The sequence below is a fragment of the Harmonia axyridis genome, chromosome 1 (genome assembly GCF_914767665.1).
Source record: "Harmonia axyridis chromosome 1, icHarAxyr1.1, whole genome shotgun sequence".
Classification (NCBI taxonomy): domain Eukaryota; kingdom Metazoa; phylum Arthropoda; class Insecta; order Coleoptera; family Coccinellidae; genus Harmonia; species Harmonia axyridis.
This window is the reverse complement of record NC_059501.1, coordinates 497,768-512,201: the sequence shown is the minus strand read 5'-3', so window position 1 is coordinate 512,201 and position 14,434 is coordinate 497,768. Positions and strand designations below refer to the sequence as shown.

The 14,434-nt window shown below is 35.7% G+C and overlaps 2 protein-coding genes across 4 annotated transcripts in view; one reads left to right on the top strand and one right to left on the bottom strand.

Annotated features, from left to right (window-relative positions):
• The window catches only part of LOC123676368 (calexcitin-2), a 134,021-nt gene that overhangs the window by 101,093 nt on the left and 18,494 nt on the right, over positions 1-14,434 (bottom strand). For all 3 annotated transcript variants that reach the window (XM_045612248.1, XM_045612268.1, XM_045612255.1), the window contains exon 2: positions 5,541-5,571. The gene's annotated coding sequence lies outside the window, so the exon portion shown is untranslated. The remainder of the gene's footprint in view (positions 1-5,540; positions 5,572-14,434) is intronic.
• Positions 11,755-14,121, top strand: LOC123676398. The gene is made up of 2 exons (XM_045612280.1): positions 11,755-11,877; positions 13,638-14,121. Exons 1-2 carry the CDS (start codon positions 11,794-11,796, stop codon positions 13,980-13,982), a joined length of 429 nt encoding a protein of 142 aa, XP_045468236.1. The 5' UTR covers positions 11,755-11,793; the 3' UTR covers positions 13,983-14,121.

Below are 14,434 nucleotides of genomic sequence, written 5' to 3'. Positions count from 1 at the left end.
TACCTGATTTCATGTACAACGCACCCTTATCGAGTAATTGCGTCTAAACATCGACCTGATTCACCCCTCTGTTTCTAATTGAATAGCCTCATTTGATTTCACGAATCTGTTCGTCAAACTAATCAGTTCTCGCCAGCTAGATACTAAGTTTGAAATCATTGATCGTCTTTACAGGATGGTCCTGATTTTAGTGCCATAACTTTGACATTGGATAAAACAACTATTTTCATGAAAAAAAGTTCCTATAAACATATTTCCTAACAAGCTTCATTTTCGAGATACTGGGTGTTAAAGTTTGGAAAAAAAAAATTTTGTACTTATAAGTCGAATATTATTATATTTATTGTTTTAATTTTCAGATATTGAAGTCTTGATAATGCAATGTTTCGAATTAGGTAAGTGTCTACTGCCGAAAATATCCAGTGTCGAAGGTATAGGGATGTGATGATCCTTTTCCTATTGAAAATCTACACCATTGTCCTTTTTCTCGAGAGAAATATTTCATTTTTGAAATCAACAGAGTTTTATTGAAAAAAGTTGAACCAACTTTTTCAAAAAAAAGATAGAGGTGTAAAATTTCAATAAGAAAAGGATTTTCGCATCCCTATATCTACGCCACTGGATAAGTTTGGCAGGAAACACTTACCTAATTCTAATTACTATATTATCAAGCCTTCAATTACCTTCAATTACTTCAATACCTAAAAATTAAAACAATGTTAATGTACTAAAGAAAATTGGTTTCTCTGAATGAAAAACCATCTTCACGTAATCCAAAAATGCAACATCAGTCAAAATCACTCATTTTCCATAAAATTCGCGTTGTCTAAGCAAAATTTAACCACAAAAACAACACAATTCTATCGATCCAAGTCTTGATTCAACCTCACTTCCATGAATTTCTTTCGCCAACATGGATTAAATCCAATTACAAACCGATAGAGAAAGTTCGTAGGTCCCCGATGGATCCCGTGCGGTATACCGCAAAGTCTATTTTCAATCGCTCTGGATCGACAGGAAAGAATGTTCTCCGGGGATCGACTAAATTCAGATAAAAAAAAAACGAGTCCTGATATCGGTTCATCTATCAGGCCAGACTCTACTCCAGGGATTGTGTTCGCTTAATTCCGTTTTTTTTTTCGTGGTTTGGCCTTGACAATGCTAGCTATTCAGCCAGAAAGCTTAGGAAGTTTCATTGTGTATTCAGATTTTGAACGACAACGAATTGAATGAGATTTCTGCCTATTGCATTTGTTCGTTTCATTTTAATGAGCTCCATCAATTCTTGATATCCTGGAAGTTTTACCTTTATACAAAAGCGCTTTCGCCAATTTGCATCTGTATTATGTTTTATCAAATAGGGTATTTCTTCATATAACGGCATTTTCAATAGGAATGATGCAATTTAAAACGGTTATAATACCAACACTGAGTGTTATGTTTTGTCATTTATTCAGTCATTTCTGTTCACTATATGAAGAAAAATTAGTTGTTCTATACATTGAGGAAAAAAAGGAATCATAGAAGGAGAATTTTAATTGGCGATCTACCCGTAAGCAATTCTTCTTAATAAAAGTGTTAATAATGAACAATGTTTTTAAACACCAAGCCAGAAATATCCTGGATATATCCATACCATTCAGAAAGACAATCATATAATAATTTGTCTGTTTTATTATTTTGGTCTTTACTTGACTCAAATTCATCTTGGATTGATTAAAAGCAAAATTGGACTGCTAAATGTTGAAAAAACCTCTTCAATTCTTCCCTTCATTGAATTAGAAAGGAAGACGATGTCGTAAAAGTACCAGTTCGTCATATTCGGTTGCGAAATCCTAAAAAAATTACGTGAAAAAGACGAATTTCAAACGAATTATCGACGATAATCTGTTCCTCCGAAATCATTTCAGTATCGTGCAAAAAAAACCACGACTCGCGGGGATATCCGAGCTACGCCATCGCCAACAATAAATAGGACAATATCTCAACCTAATCGATAGATATTTCGAGTTTATGGTAACGATTCACCTCATTTGGAATCGGGCCAAACGTGGAACTCCTGAATTTCCACCTTGGAAGAATTGAGACGTTATAAGGGAACAAGAAAAGGCGGATTGTCCAATTTCCGTTGCAAATTTAGAGTGACTGCATAGGCAGCCAGCCCATTTGGCAGCCTGTTTCTTTATAATTTGGAGAATCGCGCCAATGGAATTGTCCCTTTCTTGGCAAACAGGAAAATCCGCCTGGTGAGACAATTCAATTCCTACTAATATTAGGTTTCGGCTTAAGAAGCCGTGTGTAGTTTTGTTTCGCGTTTTATTGCTGGGATTTGGGAGGATCCGTAAAATAGAGGAACTAACGGATCTAGATTGTCACTCATTACTTCAAGAAAATCTTTTAAAATTAATGATATACATAGATTTTTATAGGCCAATATACACACATCATCGAAAGTCTTATCTCCCTTAGGTTTCTCAAGAAATAAACAATCTATGTTTTGGAAATGAGATGAATATTTTCCTCAATTCCAACTGCAATATATTTAATACCTACAAAATATTTGTTTGTTACTCTTTGCTTTATACAGGATGACACAAAATAGGAAAAATGAGAATAAATCCAAATTTACCGATTATTTATTTTTGATTAATTATAAAGGATGTTTTTTTAGAGCTATAGAAGTTTAAATTGTAATAAAACAACGATGAATTATTCGATTGACATGAATTTTATTTATCCGCAGGATAATCTTGTGGCATTACATTTTAAATATGATTTCTGGCATATGACCGCCACGGCTGGCTCGGATGTAGTCCAATCTGGACGTCCAATTTTCGATTACTTTTTCCAACATTTGTGGCCGTATATCGGCAATAATACGGCGAATATTGTCTTCCAAATGGTCAAGGGTTTGTGGCTTATCCGCATAGACCAATGACTTCACATAGCCCCACAGAAAGTAGTCTAGCGGTGTTAAATCACAAGATCTTGGAGACCAATTCACAGCTCCAAAACGTGAAATTAGGCGGTCACCAAACGTGTCTTTCAATAAATCGATTGTGGCACGAGCTGTGTGACATGTTGCGCCGTCTTGTTGGAACCACAGCTCCTGGACATCATGGTTGTTCAATTCAGGAATGAAAAAATTAGTAATCATGGCTCTATACCGATCACCATTGACTGTAACGTTCTGGTCATCATCGTTTTTGAAGAAGTACGGACCAATGATTCCATCAGCCCATAAAGCGCACCAAACAGTCAATTTTTCTGGATGCAACGGTGTTTCGACATACACTTGAGGATTAGCTTCACTCCAAATGCGGCAGTTTTGCCGCTTCATCGCTAAACAAAATAAAATGGACGTAGTGCGCGATACGAATTCCGCACAGAACCATTATTTTCGAAATGAAATTGCACTATTTGCAAGCGTTGGTCAGGCGTGAGTCTATTCATGATGAATTGCCAAACCAAACTGAGAATAAATCACTTGACAGCTGTTAAATCGGTCGCCATCTTGAACAGAAATGCCAACTTAAAGTTATATACCTCGAGAAAAAAACCCTATATAACCATTTTTTTTACAATAAAGCCTCGAATTTCGGAGAAAAAACGACGGAAGCAAAGCTGTACGCTTATTTATATTTCTTCAATAAAAATATATACTGTAAAAGTTCTTTTCACTTCGATGAAAAATATCCTAGAAAACATCAAACACTAACACCAACTAGGAAATAAATCCCCAATACGATAAAATCAAATCGAATCCCTCCATCTGTAATCCTAACATGTCACACTAAATATAAACCCCGAATCTTCATGTGTGAAAACGCACACGAGAAAAGCAGTTAAGTCAACAGTTTCGACACATTTTCAGTGTAATCCTTCGATGGTCCTTTTTCTATATCGTCCGATCACATGGGACATTTCGAAAATTTACGACTCAGCGCAACGATTGTCGGGTTTTAGATTCCTAAGAGGAAGGCAAATAGCCATCTTTCCAAGTAATTTACGAGATGGGTAGTTCTTGATTTTTTTTTATTGCGGGCCAACCGCCTATATGTTAATGGGCAGCCGGTTTGGATACGTTTTATATGCAGGAAATGCCTAGTTCGGATGATAAATTGCCGGCGATTTCACGGTGTGCATCCTGAATTACCAACAGGACGTTTGCACTCGAATTATGGCTGTTTTTTACTGCTTGAAACGACAGAAACATGGAAAAATACAGAAAATCGATGACACCTGGTCCGAAACTCTGGTATGATTAGTGATAGTTGAATAAATTTCAATGTTTCTGTTTGAGATTATTATGATTTAATACGAATTTCATTATTTCCGGAAAACGTGTTTACTATACAGGGTGGTTCACCGCGATGGTCTATCAGACGCTTATGAGAAACTAATCAGAATTTTGTGCTGGAAATTTGCTTACTGGGGTTTGAGACATTGATCTTTCTCCTTAAAATATTTTCAGATCTCTATAAATTCCGGTTATACCGGAAACAGGCTACTACTTCCTTATTTCAAATGGCACATGCAGTATATTATTACATCATTGGTTAGCTTTTTTAATAACAACTTCAGCAATATACCCTACCCTGGGAATGAACTCAACGGTTTACGAGTTAATGGGGTTCGTATGAAAAAAATAGTGGCGACGACGATTAACTTTCTTTCAATATTCCTGCAAAAAAATTTGTTTTCGGAAAAACTTTTTCATTTTCAATAGAAAATGAAAAAATTTTTCAATACGTATCATAAGATTGTTCGCGCTTTGGACCAAAAATATACAGGTTGTTTATGAAAAGATCATGAACTTGAACAACTCGAAATTTCCAAATTACAACCTATATTTTTTTATTCTTTCAGTCAATTCTACGTACAAAAAGAGATGGAGGTTACTTAAGCAAACCATATACCTAAAATTAAAACTTCAAGAGTCATCGAGGAAAAACTTGAACTGAGGAAAAACCGCAATTTCTAAGAGTAGTCTGTGACTTCCGGAAAACAGAGAGAAACTAAGTTAACTGAGTGTTAACATCTTACGAATATTCCTTGAGTTTCCATGGAATTTCAAGATGATATAAAATTTAATTGGATTCGATATTGGACTTGGATATGTCAATCTAAGAAAATTACATACCAAGAACAAAAACCTCTATCCGAGACTAATTTACTGCTTCTCTGTTCCCAAGTGAATCTTTGTATGTTTTTAAAATATATTTGACAAGATGTTCTAAACCAATTTTAATGGTATCTCTCAGATAATTGCGGTGTTTCATCCTGAATGGAATCATCAGTATGGCAACTGAGTTGTACCTGCCAAATACACCTTCCATCTCCATAACGAACATGGTGACTTTGCCGTAGAATGGTTCAAAATTTTCCCCAGTATAAATTATTTATCTAAATTTAAAATTTCATCATCTCATATGATATGATTATTTCACAATAATCCCAACAATTTTTACCTCTTTATTCATTCAGTTTATATCTCCATCAAACAATTACCAAGCTCAGAAAAATAATTATCTACTCACCAATTAAAATTGCAGAATTGATTCTTCAAATCTGAAAAAAATACGAAATAATGTCAGTACAATAATTCTAAAGGAATAATTCAACAACAATATCGTGGAATTTAATGTGAACATACGAATCAATACTGTTCATAATTTTTCCATTGCCCTTCAGTTAAATGTTTCATAGTTAAATAAACTACCATGATACATATTTCTCTCTTCATAGTGTAATTTTCATCGAATGATATTCCTATCTACGCCAGAATAAACGTGTCATACACAAATGAGTGGATAATAAAAATGACATTATTTATGGAAGAATCAATTCAGCTCGATAGGATCAGGAGATAAAGCCTGTTTCACGCTGATATTCGAAGGTTCGAAGCCACTCTCGGAACAAACAAAAAGGACGGATCAATAGAGAAATGGATGATAAGCGTTTCTATTGTGGTATCTAGATTCAATTAAGGTTGTAGATACTTCATTATCGTGAAGTTTATTGGAAAAATTGTCGAGTGCGTATTCTACCATCGAAAAAAGGGAATTGGTCGATGAAACATAGAATGTAGGTGATGTTATTCAGCTTAATTTATTGTATCACTTAAGATCATTTCTGGGTATTTTCACGATGTCAAGAAAAACGCAATACCTCTTGAAAGAAAATAAATGATTCTTCAATCGGTAAGTTCTGGACCTAACCAGTTAAAAATAGATATTTGTTTTACTAGGCAGCTAAGTAGTAAATTGACTGCAGCGGCGGTTCATAGCCGAGCGCAGGATGAAATGTAAAGGGTGTTTTTTTTAGAGCTATAGAACTTTGAATTGCAATAAAACAACGATGGATTATTCGATTGACATGAATTTTATTTATCCGCAAGATAATCTTGTGGCATTACATTTTAAATATGATTTCTGGCATATGACCGCCACACGGCTGGCTCGGATGTAGTCCAATCTGGACGTCCAATTTTAGATTACTTTTTCCAACATTTGTCGCCGTATTTCGGCAATAACACGGCGAATGTTGTCTTCCAAATGGTCAAGGGTTTGTGGCTTATCCGCATAGATCAATGACTTTACATAGCCCCACAGAAAGTAGTCTAGCGGTGTTAAATCACAAGATCTTGGAGGCCAATTCACAGGTCCAAAACGTAAAATTAGGCGGTCACCAAACGTGTCTTTCAATAAATCGATTGTGGCACGAACTGTGTGACATGTTGCGGCGTCTTGTTGGAACCACAGCTCCTGGACATCATGGTTGTTCAATTCAGGAATGAAAAAGTTAGTAATCATGGCTCTATACCGATCACCATTGACTGTAACGTTCTGGCCATCATCGTTTTTGAAGAAGTACGGACCAATGATTCCACCAGCCCATAAAGCGCACCAAACAGTCAGTTTTTCTGGATATAACGATGTTTCGACATACAATTGAGGATTAGCTTTATTCCAAATGCGGCAGTTTTGTTTGTTGACGTAGCCATTCAACCAGAAGAAGAATTGCACTATTTGCAAGCGTTGTTCAGCCGTGAGTCTATTCATGACGAAATGCCAAACCAAACTGAGAATAAATCACTTGACAGCTGTTAAATCGGTCGCCATCTTGAACAGTAATGCCAACTTGAAGTTATATACCTCGAAAAAAAACACCCGTTATATGTCCATGATAATTACAGTTTGACTTATGAATAATCTGACATTTTTTTGAAAAATTTTTGCATATAATTATATGATGGACAGTGATAGCGATTTAGAAATACTTACTTACTTAGAAATAAAGAAGGTCGCAAAAAATTTTGATTGCCAGAAAATGTCGAATGTTTTGTTCGCATTGAGAATAATCACTTTGATGCCTAGGCAGGAAAAGTAATATTTTGATGATTGATATGTGTCTGCAAATCAATATTTATTGTCAATCGGAGAAAATAGTTATTTGTTTTAATAAGCAGCAAAGTAGTAGATAGACTGCCGCGGCTAATAGTTTATAGATGAGCGTAGCGAGGCTAGGAATTTAGCTAATCAATCTACTGTGCTACCTTAGCTTATTTTTACTGTAGTGCTAAAATAAAACAAAAATCAATAGAAATCGCAAATGTAGGAATGTTCGGTTACTATGGGATAGTATATTGTGCAACAAGTGGTGAAAGTTCAACTTATCTCACGAGTGCGAAAAAGGACTATTCTACACATATTGCACACTTTACTTTTGCTACAACTTCTATGCAAAGTAGCGTATTTTTCATAGCTTACTAAATTTCGAAAATATGTATTGCTCATAATGTGAGGAATATTATTCCTCACGCCACTTTTCCCACACCTCGCTTCATAGATCAATGAGATTGGGTTTTTGAAAAGTCATTCCTAACGAATAGATACTGTCAATGAAGGTTATTTTAAATTGTATCAGATATATTACTTGTATTATTTAAATTTGTGCAGTTGTAGGAGAAGCAAAGTGTGCAACATGTGTAGAATAGTATATTGTGCAACAAGGGGGGGAAGTCCAACTTTTCTCGCGAGTGTGGAACACACTCGCGAGAAAAGAACTTTCTCCACATGTTTCACACTATACTTTTCCTATAAATGCACAAATTTCAATAATTCAAGTAATGAACTTGATTCAAATCAAAATGGCCATCGTTGACAGTATGTGCTAATTTATTGCGTTTCCATAGAAACGACTCAAAAGCCCAATTTCATTGGTCTACCAAGCGAGTGTGGAGAATAATATTTCTCACAGTATGAGCAATACATAGTTTTGAAATTGAGTGACCTGTGAAGAATACGATACTTTCCATAGAAGTTGTAGGAAAACATAGTTTTGAAATTCAGTAAGCTATGGGGATTGGGAAATACGCTACTTTGCTTAGCAGTTGTAGGAAAAGTCCTTCTTCTCTTTCATATGTTTGTGACACGAGCATGAAAGGCGAGTGCCTTGCTCATGAGAAATGTCGAACTTTTTCCACTTGTTGCACAATCGAATCAAGATTTTTCTGAAAGTTTTTGACACAACTATCACTGAACGAACATAACAAAGTTCCTAACCCATTATCAACTTTTCTCGATTTGTTCTAAAAAAAAAACCTGTTTGAACTCCTTTCTACGAAATATCCAGGAGTATATCTTCAAGTCTCCAATCTCTCCTGAATAAAACCCCTTTGTAGAACTCTCCCACTTTATGCATGAACCGTGTTACACGCGAGATGTGTAATCCTTATCAACTTCAGCGTGAACCTTGTAACGCTTCAACGTTCCCAAACGAGCGAATCTAAACAGCGATCAAAATTCGTTCGTTCCACAACTAAACACTCAGTTGTTCCACTTCGTATAATGAAGATTTCCCCCCAACGAAAACGAAAACTTGAGCTAGCCAGCCGATGCTTGAGATTCTTGGCCCGCTTGTTCTCATTGGGAAAGACGATCACGAGTGTTACAAGTGGGGAAAAGTACGCTTTTCCAGCGGTGAGGTTTGATTCCAAGGGAAAGTTCGCGAGTGATGTTCGCTTTTTGAATAGTCCAGTTGTATTTGTTTGATGAGATTCTAGAAAGTTTTAGGCATAAGTATCATTTCAATCCTAGAGCGAAGTTCGTTGTAAGTGGATTTTTTTTTCACAAAGAGACTGGGGGAAACTTTGGAAGGATTATTCATACTGGATGTACACTAATGAATTCTACTAAAATAGTGCCTGTAGGATATTTTTGTTTCATGTTTATAGCACCAGTAATAAAGAAGTTATGAAAACTTTTCATTTCTTGCCATTTTCCAATTTTCTCTTATAACTTTAGAATAGTTGAAATTATGAAGTTTGGGTTTCAACCAAATTAATTATCTCAAAAATTGAGCCCAAAAATATGACACGAATTTGGGACACCCGATACCTTACTATAAAATAATTATTTTTTCCTACAACTGCTATGAAAAGTAGCGTATTCTTCATACTTACTCAATTTGAAAACTCATACTGTGGGAAATATTATTTCTCACGGCCCTTTGCCCACACTTCGCTTGATAGACCAATGAAATTGGGCCTTTGAGTCGTTTCTAGGGAAACGCAATAAATTAGCACATACTGTCAACGAAGGTCATTTTGATTTGAGTCAAGTCCATTACTTGAATTATTGAAATTTGTGCAGTTGTAGGAACTATAGTGTGCAACATGTGGAGAAAGTCCTTTTCTCGCTCGTGTGTTTGCAGCTCTCGCCTTTCAGGCTCGTGCCACAAACTTCCCCACTTACGAGAAATGTTGGACTTTCCCCACTTGTTGCACAATATACTCTTGTTGTAAGTCTTCACAATTTTCACACCTTCAGCAACGATCCATATTGTCAAATGGCTAACCTCCATATAAACATATGACTCTTCGGATGACAGTTCTGTTTGTCATATGTCAATCAATGAAACAGGACTGAGAAATCTGGACCACGACATGGTTAACCCAGTATTTAAATGTGCGAACCATAAACCCTTACATTATCCAAAGGTATCAAATGCAGCTTAGAATTAACTTCACTAGGTGAAGTAGCAGAAAACTAGAAGAACCTATAATAATTATCCATGTCTTCTTTGCGAGAGTACCGGAATAGAAATCTAAACCATCAAAATCGTACTGGACCATTTCAAACTCAACGACCTCTTTCAACAACAAGACGCCGATGGGTAAAACCCATTCCTTCGAAACCTTAGTGATCGCTTTCATCCAAGCCAAAGTTAAAAATCACATGCCCTACATATTCGATGTAGCTGCCTTTTCATTTCTCTCGCGTTCGACATCCCAAGATGAAAACACAAATTGACTGCTTCAGATTGCGTGGTTTTCTCTTTCGATCGTCACGTCAATCATGTGGATTTCCACAGCAATTGTTGATAGAAAATGTTGGTTTTCCACTATTGTTTCATGTTTTTCTTGGAGCGAGCTATCAGATTGAGGCTTGACCTGCTTTCTGGGAATATTGTGATGATTGGCATCGTTCAGTTATCGTTCAACATGTACATCTTCTTCAAGGAATGATCTACTTATCTTCTGAAAGATATTTATCTTAAGGGAGGAATGAAAACTTGGAGGGAATCATAGAAAATCAATTAAACATTGGAGTTTCTACTTCATACAGATGCCCTCAATTTTCCCTTAGAGTGTGCATTCTAAGACATCTAGTCCATTGCAGTCATAACTAATTCGAAAGTTGTACAAAAAGAGCTATAAGTGATATCGTCATTCTTTACTACGTAAAGACAATTAGGAGCAAGAGAAACATTTTTTATAGCCAGAAACTTGTCATCCACTTCTGGAGCAGATCAAACTTAGTATAGCCTATGCCCTTAGCTCCAGTCTTACCAAGAGATCAACCTTCTCTTATTGTCTTCAATGATAAATATGGACTGCTCAGGGAATCTCTGGGAAGAATATCGTGAGCATACTTTTCATACACTTTTCTCTAAAGTTCGGTTACGTTGTTTGTCCTTTTTTTCATTTGGATAATTGGATCTGCTTTAAGTTTATTAAAATTTTTGCAGAAGAGTCATGAGTTTGTACGATCTTTAAATAAGTATCGATGGGTTGATAAGCCAGTAGAACCTCAAATAGTTATTTATAATACAAGTGCAGAAGGCATTGATATTCTTCCACGAGTTCAAAATTCAAAAACGAGCCACGAAGTGGCGAGTTTTGGAATGAACGCGTGGTAGAATGAGCCTTCTGTACGAGTATTATACATTATTTTCTCTAATTCATTGCATTTTCATTGAAATTAATGAAATATTTCCATAAATATAATTTAGTGATTTTTGCATTGAAAAATGTTGGTTGGCAGAACTGATTTCTTTAAGGCAATTTGATGAATTGACAGATAAAGCCGTAGCGGAAAGTTCGGAGTGCCAACATAGAATAATAAAATATAACCATGAAAACTGTGCGTTTCTGATATATTCTCGCACGATTTTGTTCTACAAGATGTGGAAGAATGAACGGAATAACCACAGAATTAGAGAAACAATGTTCTTCAATTTGAATTTTCATATAAAGATTGATATTTGTCAATAAAATCTTGCATGCAGCTCTTTCTCTCATTAATTCTATAAGTCCCTGAAATGTTCCACTGAAACATGGAAAGATATGTTTTTAGGTAAAAAACACAATTTTGTCTTCATCAGGAAGAAATAAAACTGTGTTCATTCATTTTCTTTGCACTTGATAACTTTCAAACTGACTTGACCATATGATTGAACGTTCAATAATTGTCAACCAAAGTTCAAACACATTTTCTTGTTCAAAATATGTTTCATCAAGAGGAAACGTCTGTTAATCGAGAAAAAACTTATACTATTTACTGGAAATTAGGCCTCAGAGGTTTCCAATTAGTAAGTCACAATATATCTATTATATAATCACTGAAAAAAAAAATCTTCAATTCCAATTCAAGACAGCTTTATAATAACGTCACAATGTCTGTGATATTCAATCTTACACTCACTGATGACGTATCCATCTACAAATTCAATTCTGTGAATTCTCGAAAAAAAAAAGGTCTTTAACTTGAAATTTTAGATTCGAAAATGAATCTAATATTTTGTGCATGTTGTTGAAGGAACCATCTACAAAAGTCTAGTTGTCATATAAACTGATATGTTCGTTAGTCGGCCTACTTTCAATTCAAAAATGAAAATAAATACTTTTTTTCCTGTCAACCAACAATTATAAAAAGAAATTCTAACTTGGGCTGCAAACGAAATGGCAAACTAATATTTCGTGACATATCCAGTGACCTCAGCTCTTATACCATCAGAAATAACGATCGCGTGGAAAGAATCGAACTTAGAGACCAAACAAAAGTTTTCGGAACTTCAAACTTTCCATCGGCATCGAAGACAAATAACATCAATTCTACAGAAAATTACCGGTTCCGAACAAAAACCTCAGGAATGATCTTCTCGAAGAGCTCCTTCTGTGGAAACTGAATAATAGATCCAACCTCGAAGTTTGGCAATAGTTGGAAAGGATGCTGCATGTCTTATAGCTGTAACACAACTCTATTAAATTGTAAAATTGCGTCAACTGCGCCAGTTGAATTTGAAGCTTGGAGACACTGGTTAATAAATAGAATGAGATGGGTGTTTTTTAGCTGTATGAGAAGTTTCGATGGTTTTAGTCTATGGTTTGACAGTTGACAATTCCAAACTGTCTTGATATTTCTGTTCAGTAAAGTTTGGCAATTTATCATGAATCATTCAACGCCAGAACAACAATTCTAAATTGTGGAAATTCACTTTAAAAAAAATATGTTCGCGAAGTTCATAGGGCACTTGATTCATTTCACGGACAATATAATCTACCTAGTGAACAAGGAATTCGTGCAGTTATTGATCCCTTGATGGTTCAAAACCATCAACAAGACATAGAAATGTACACACCGAAGAGAATATTGCTGCTGTAGCGTGAAGTATTGAAAAAAAAGCCGAAATAAAGATACGTCGCCGTTTTCAACTTGTTGGCCTTTGTCCTTTGACTACATGAGAAATTATACATGAGGATCTTGGCTTACTTGTCTATCGAATACATCTCGTGTAAGAATTGAAGCCAAAAGATCTACATCGCTCCTAACCATCAATTCATTGCAAAATCATTTTGGAACTTTATTTCCAGTGGTTGTCTTAACTGGCCCTCTCGTTCGTGCGATTTAGTGACTCTTGTTTAGTTTTTATTGGTGTACACCGATAAACCAGCAACTCTTGAAGCGTTGGAAGCCAATATTCACCAATAGCTACCATTGAAGCCAGATTTATAGGGAAAAAGTAGTGAAAAATTGCACTGATTGAATGGACAGTGTGACTCGTAGCCGCGTTGGACATATGCCGGAGATAATATTTAAAAAATAAATACCATGAAATCATTCACCAGATCATAGAAATAAAAATTAAATTCAACAATATTTCTATCTTCTATTTATCATTTTAAGTTCTCAAGCTCTTAAATTATAATTTGTATTTCAAGGCGAGATCTAGCCTTGACACACCCTGTATGAGACCTATATTCCCTCAATGTATAATGGTACAAATACACATGTACCAAAATTAATCATAATTAATATTGTCAATTATTAATTTATCGATTATATTCGTAGGTCTTGAATCTCCTGCTCCTAACTTTCCTGGAAGACCATCTGGACAACATGCACCTCTTGAGCTTCGCCGTCTACTCACTAGCAGTTTTAGCTTCCTTAGGGAACTCCGTAATGATTTTCTTGTTCCTTCTTCTGCGATTCGCACGCAAGATCGACGTGTTCGTAGAAGGTATCTGGCTCTTTTGTGGATCCGTTTTTCATCTTATTTTTGGTGGATTGGTTATGAGCATTGGCCTGATCCACGAATTGCAATCTGGGTGCAAGATAGCAGGAGAGTTGAGCCTCCTGGTGGGTTTGACAATGCTGATAGAGCCAGTGTCGATCATTTTGAAGAGGAGATTCTGAGCGTTGGAAATATACAATGTGGTTTTGGATAATTTTAAGTTGTTGAATGTATGCTGAAGTAGTCGTATCAAATTGTCAAACTAAACTTTTACTATTAGATGTCATACACATTAAAATTATAATATAAATACACTCAGACTAAATTATATGTATATTTCATTGAACTTACTTCCAAATAACTCACAAAGAACAGTACTTGCACCCAAGAGTGTCTCAAAAAAAAACCTCAAAGGAAGTGCCGTAATACCATAAAGCAACTGGCCAGAGGCAATCAAGTTACTCTACTATGGGTACTATGAGGCATTGGAGTATTGAAGGAAATGAAAAAGCCAATTAATTTGCAAAAAGGGCATCAAGGTTGACACCTGTTGCTCCTGAGCCCTTCTGTGGGCTTGAAAAAGACCAATAGAAGGCAGTGTTCCAACAATGGGAGTAAAACAATAGGACAACCC

Excerpts from the sequence above, each read along its gene's own strand:
- LOC123676398 (XM_045612280.1), top strand. The coding sequence starts at position 11,794 with ATGTTTCATCAAGAGGAAACGTCTGTTAATCGAGAAAAAACTTATACT. Across the intron at positions 11,878-13,637 it reads GCCTCAGAGGTTTCCAATTA|GTCTTGAATCTCCTGCTCCT; the intron begins GTAAGTCACAAT and ends TTATATTCGTAG.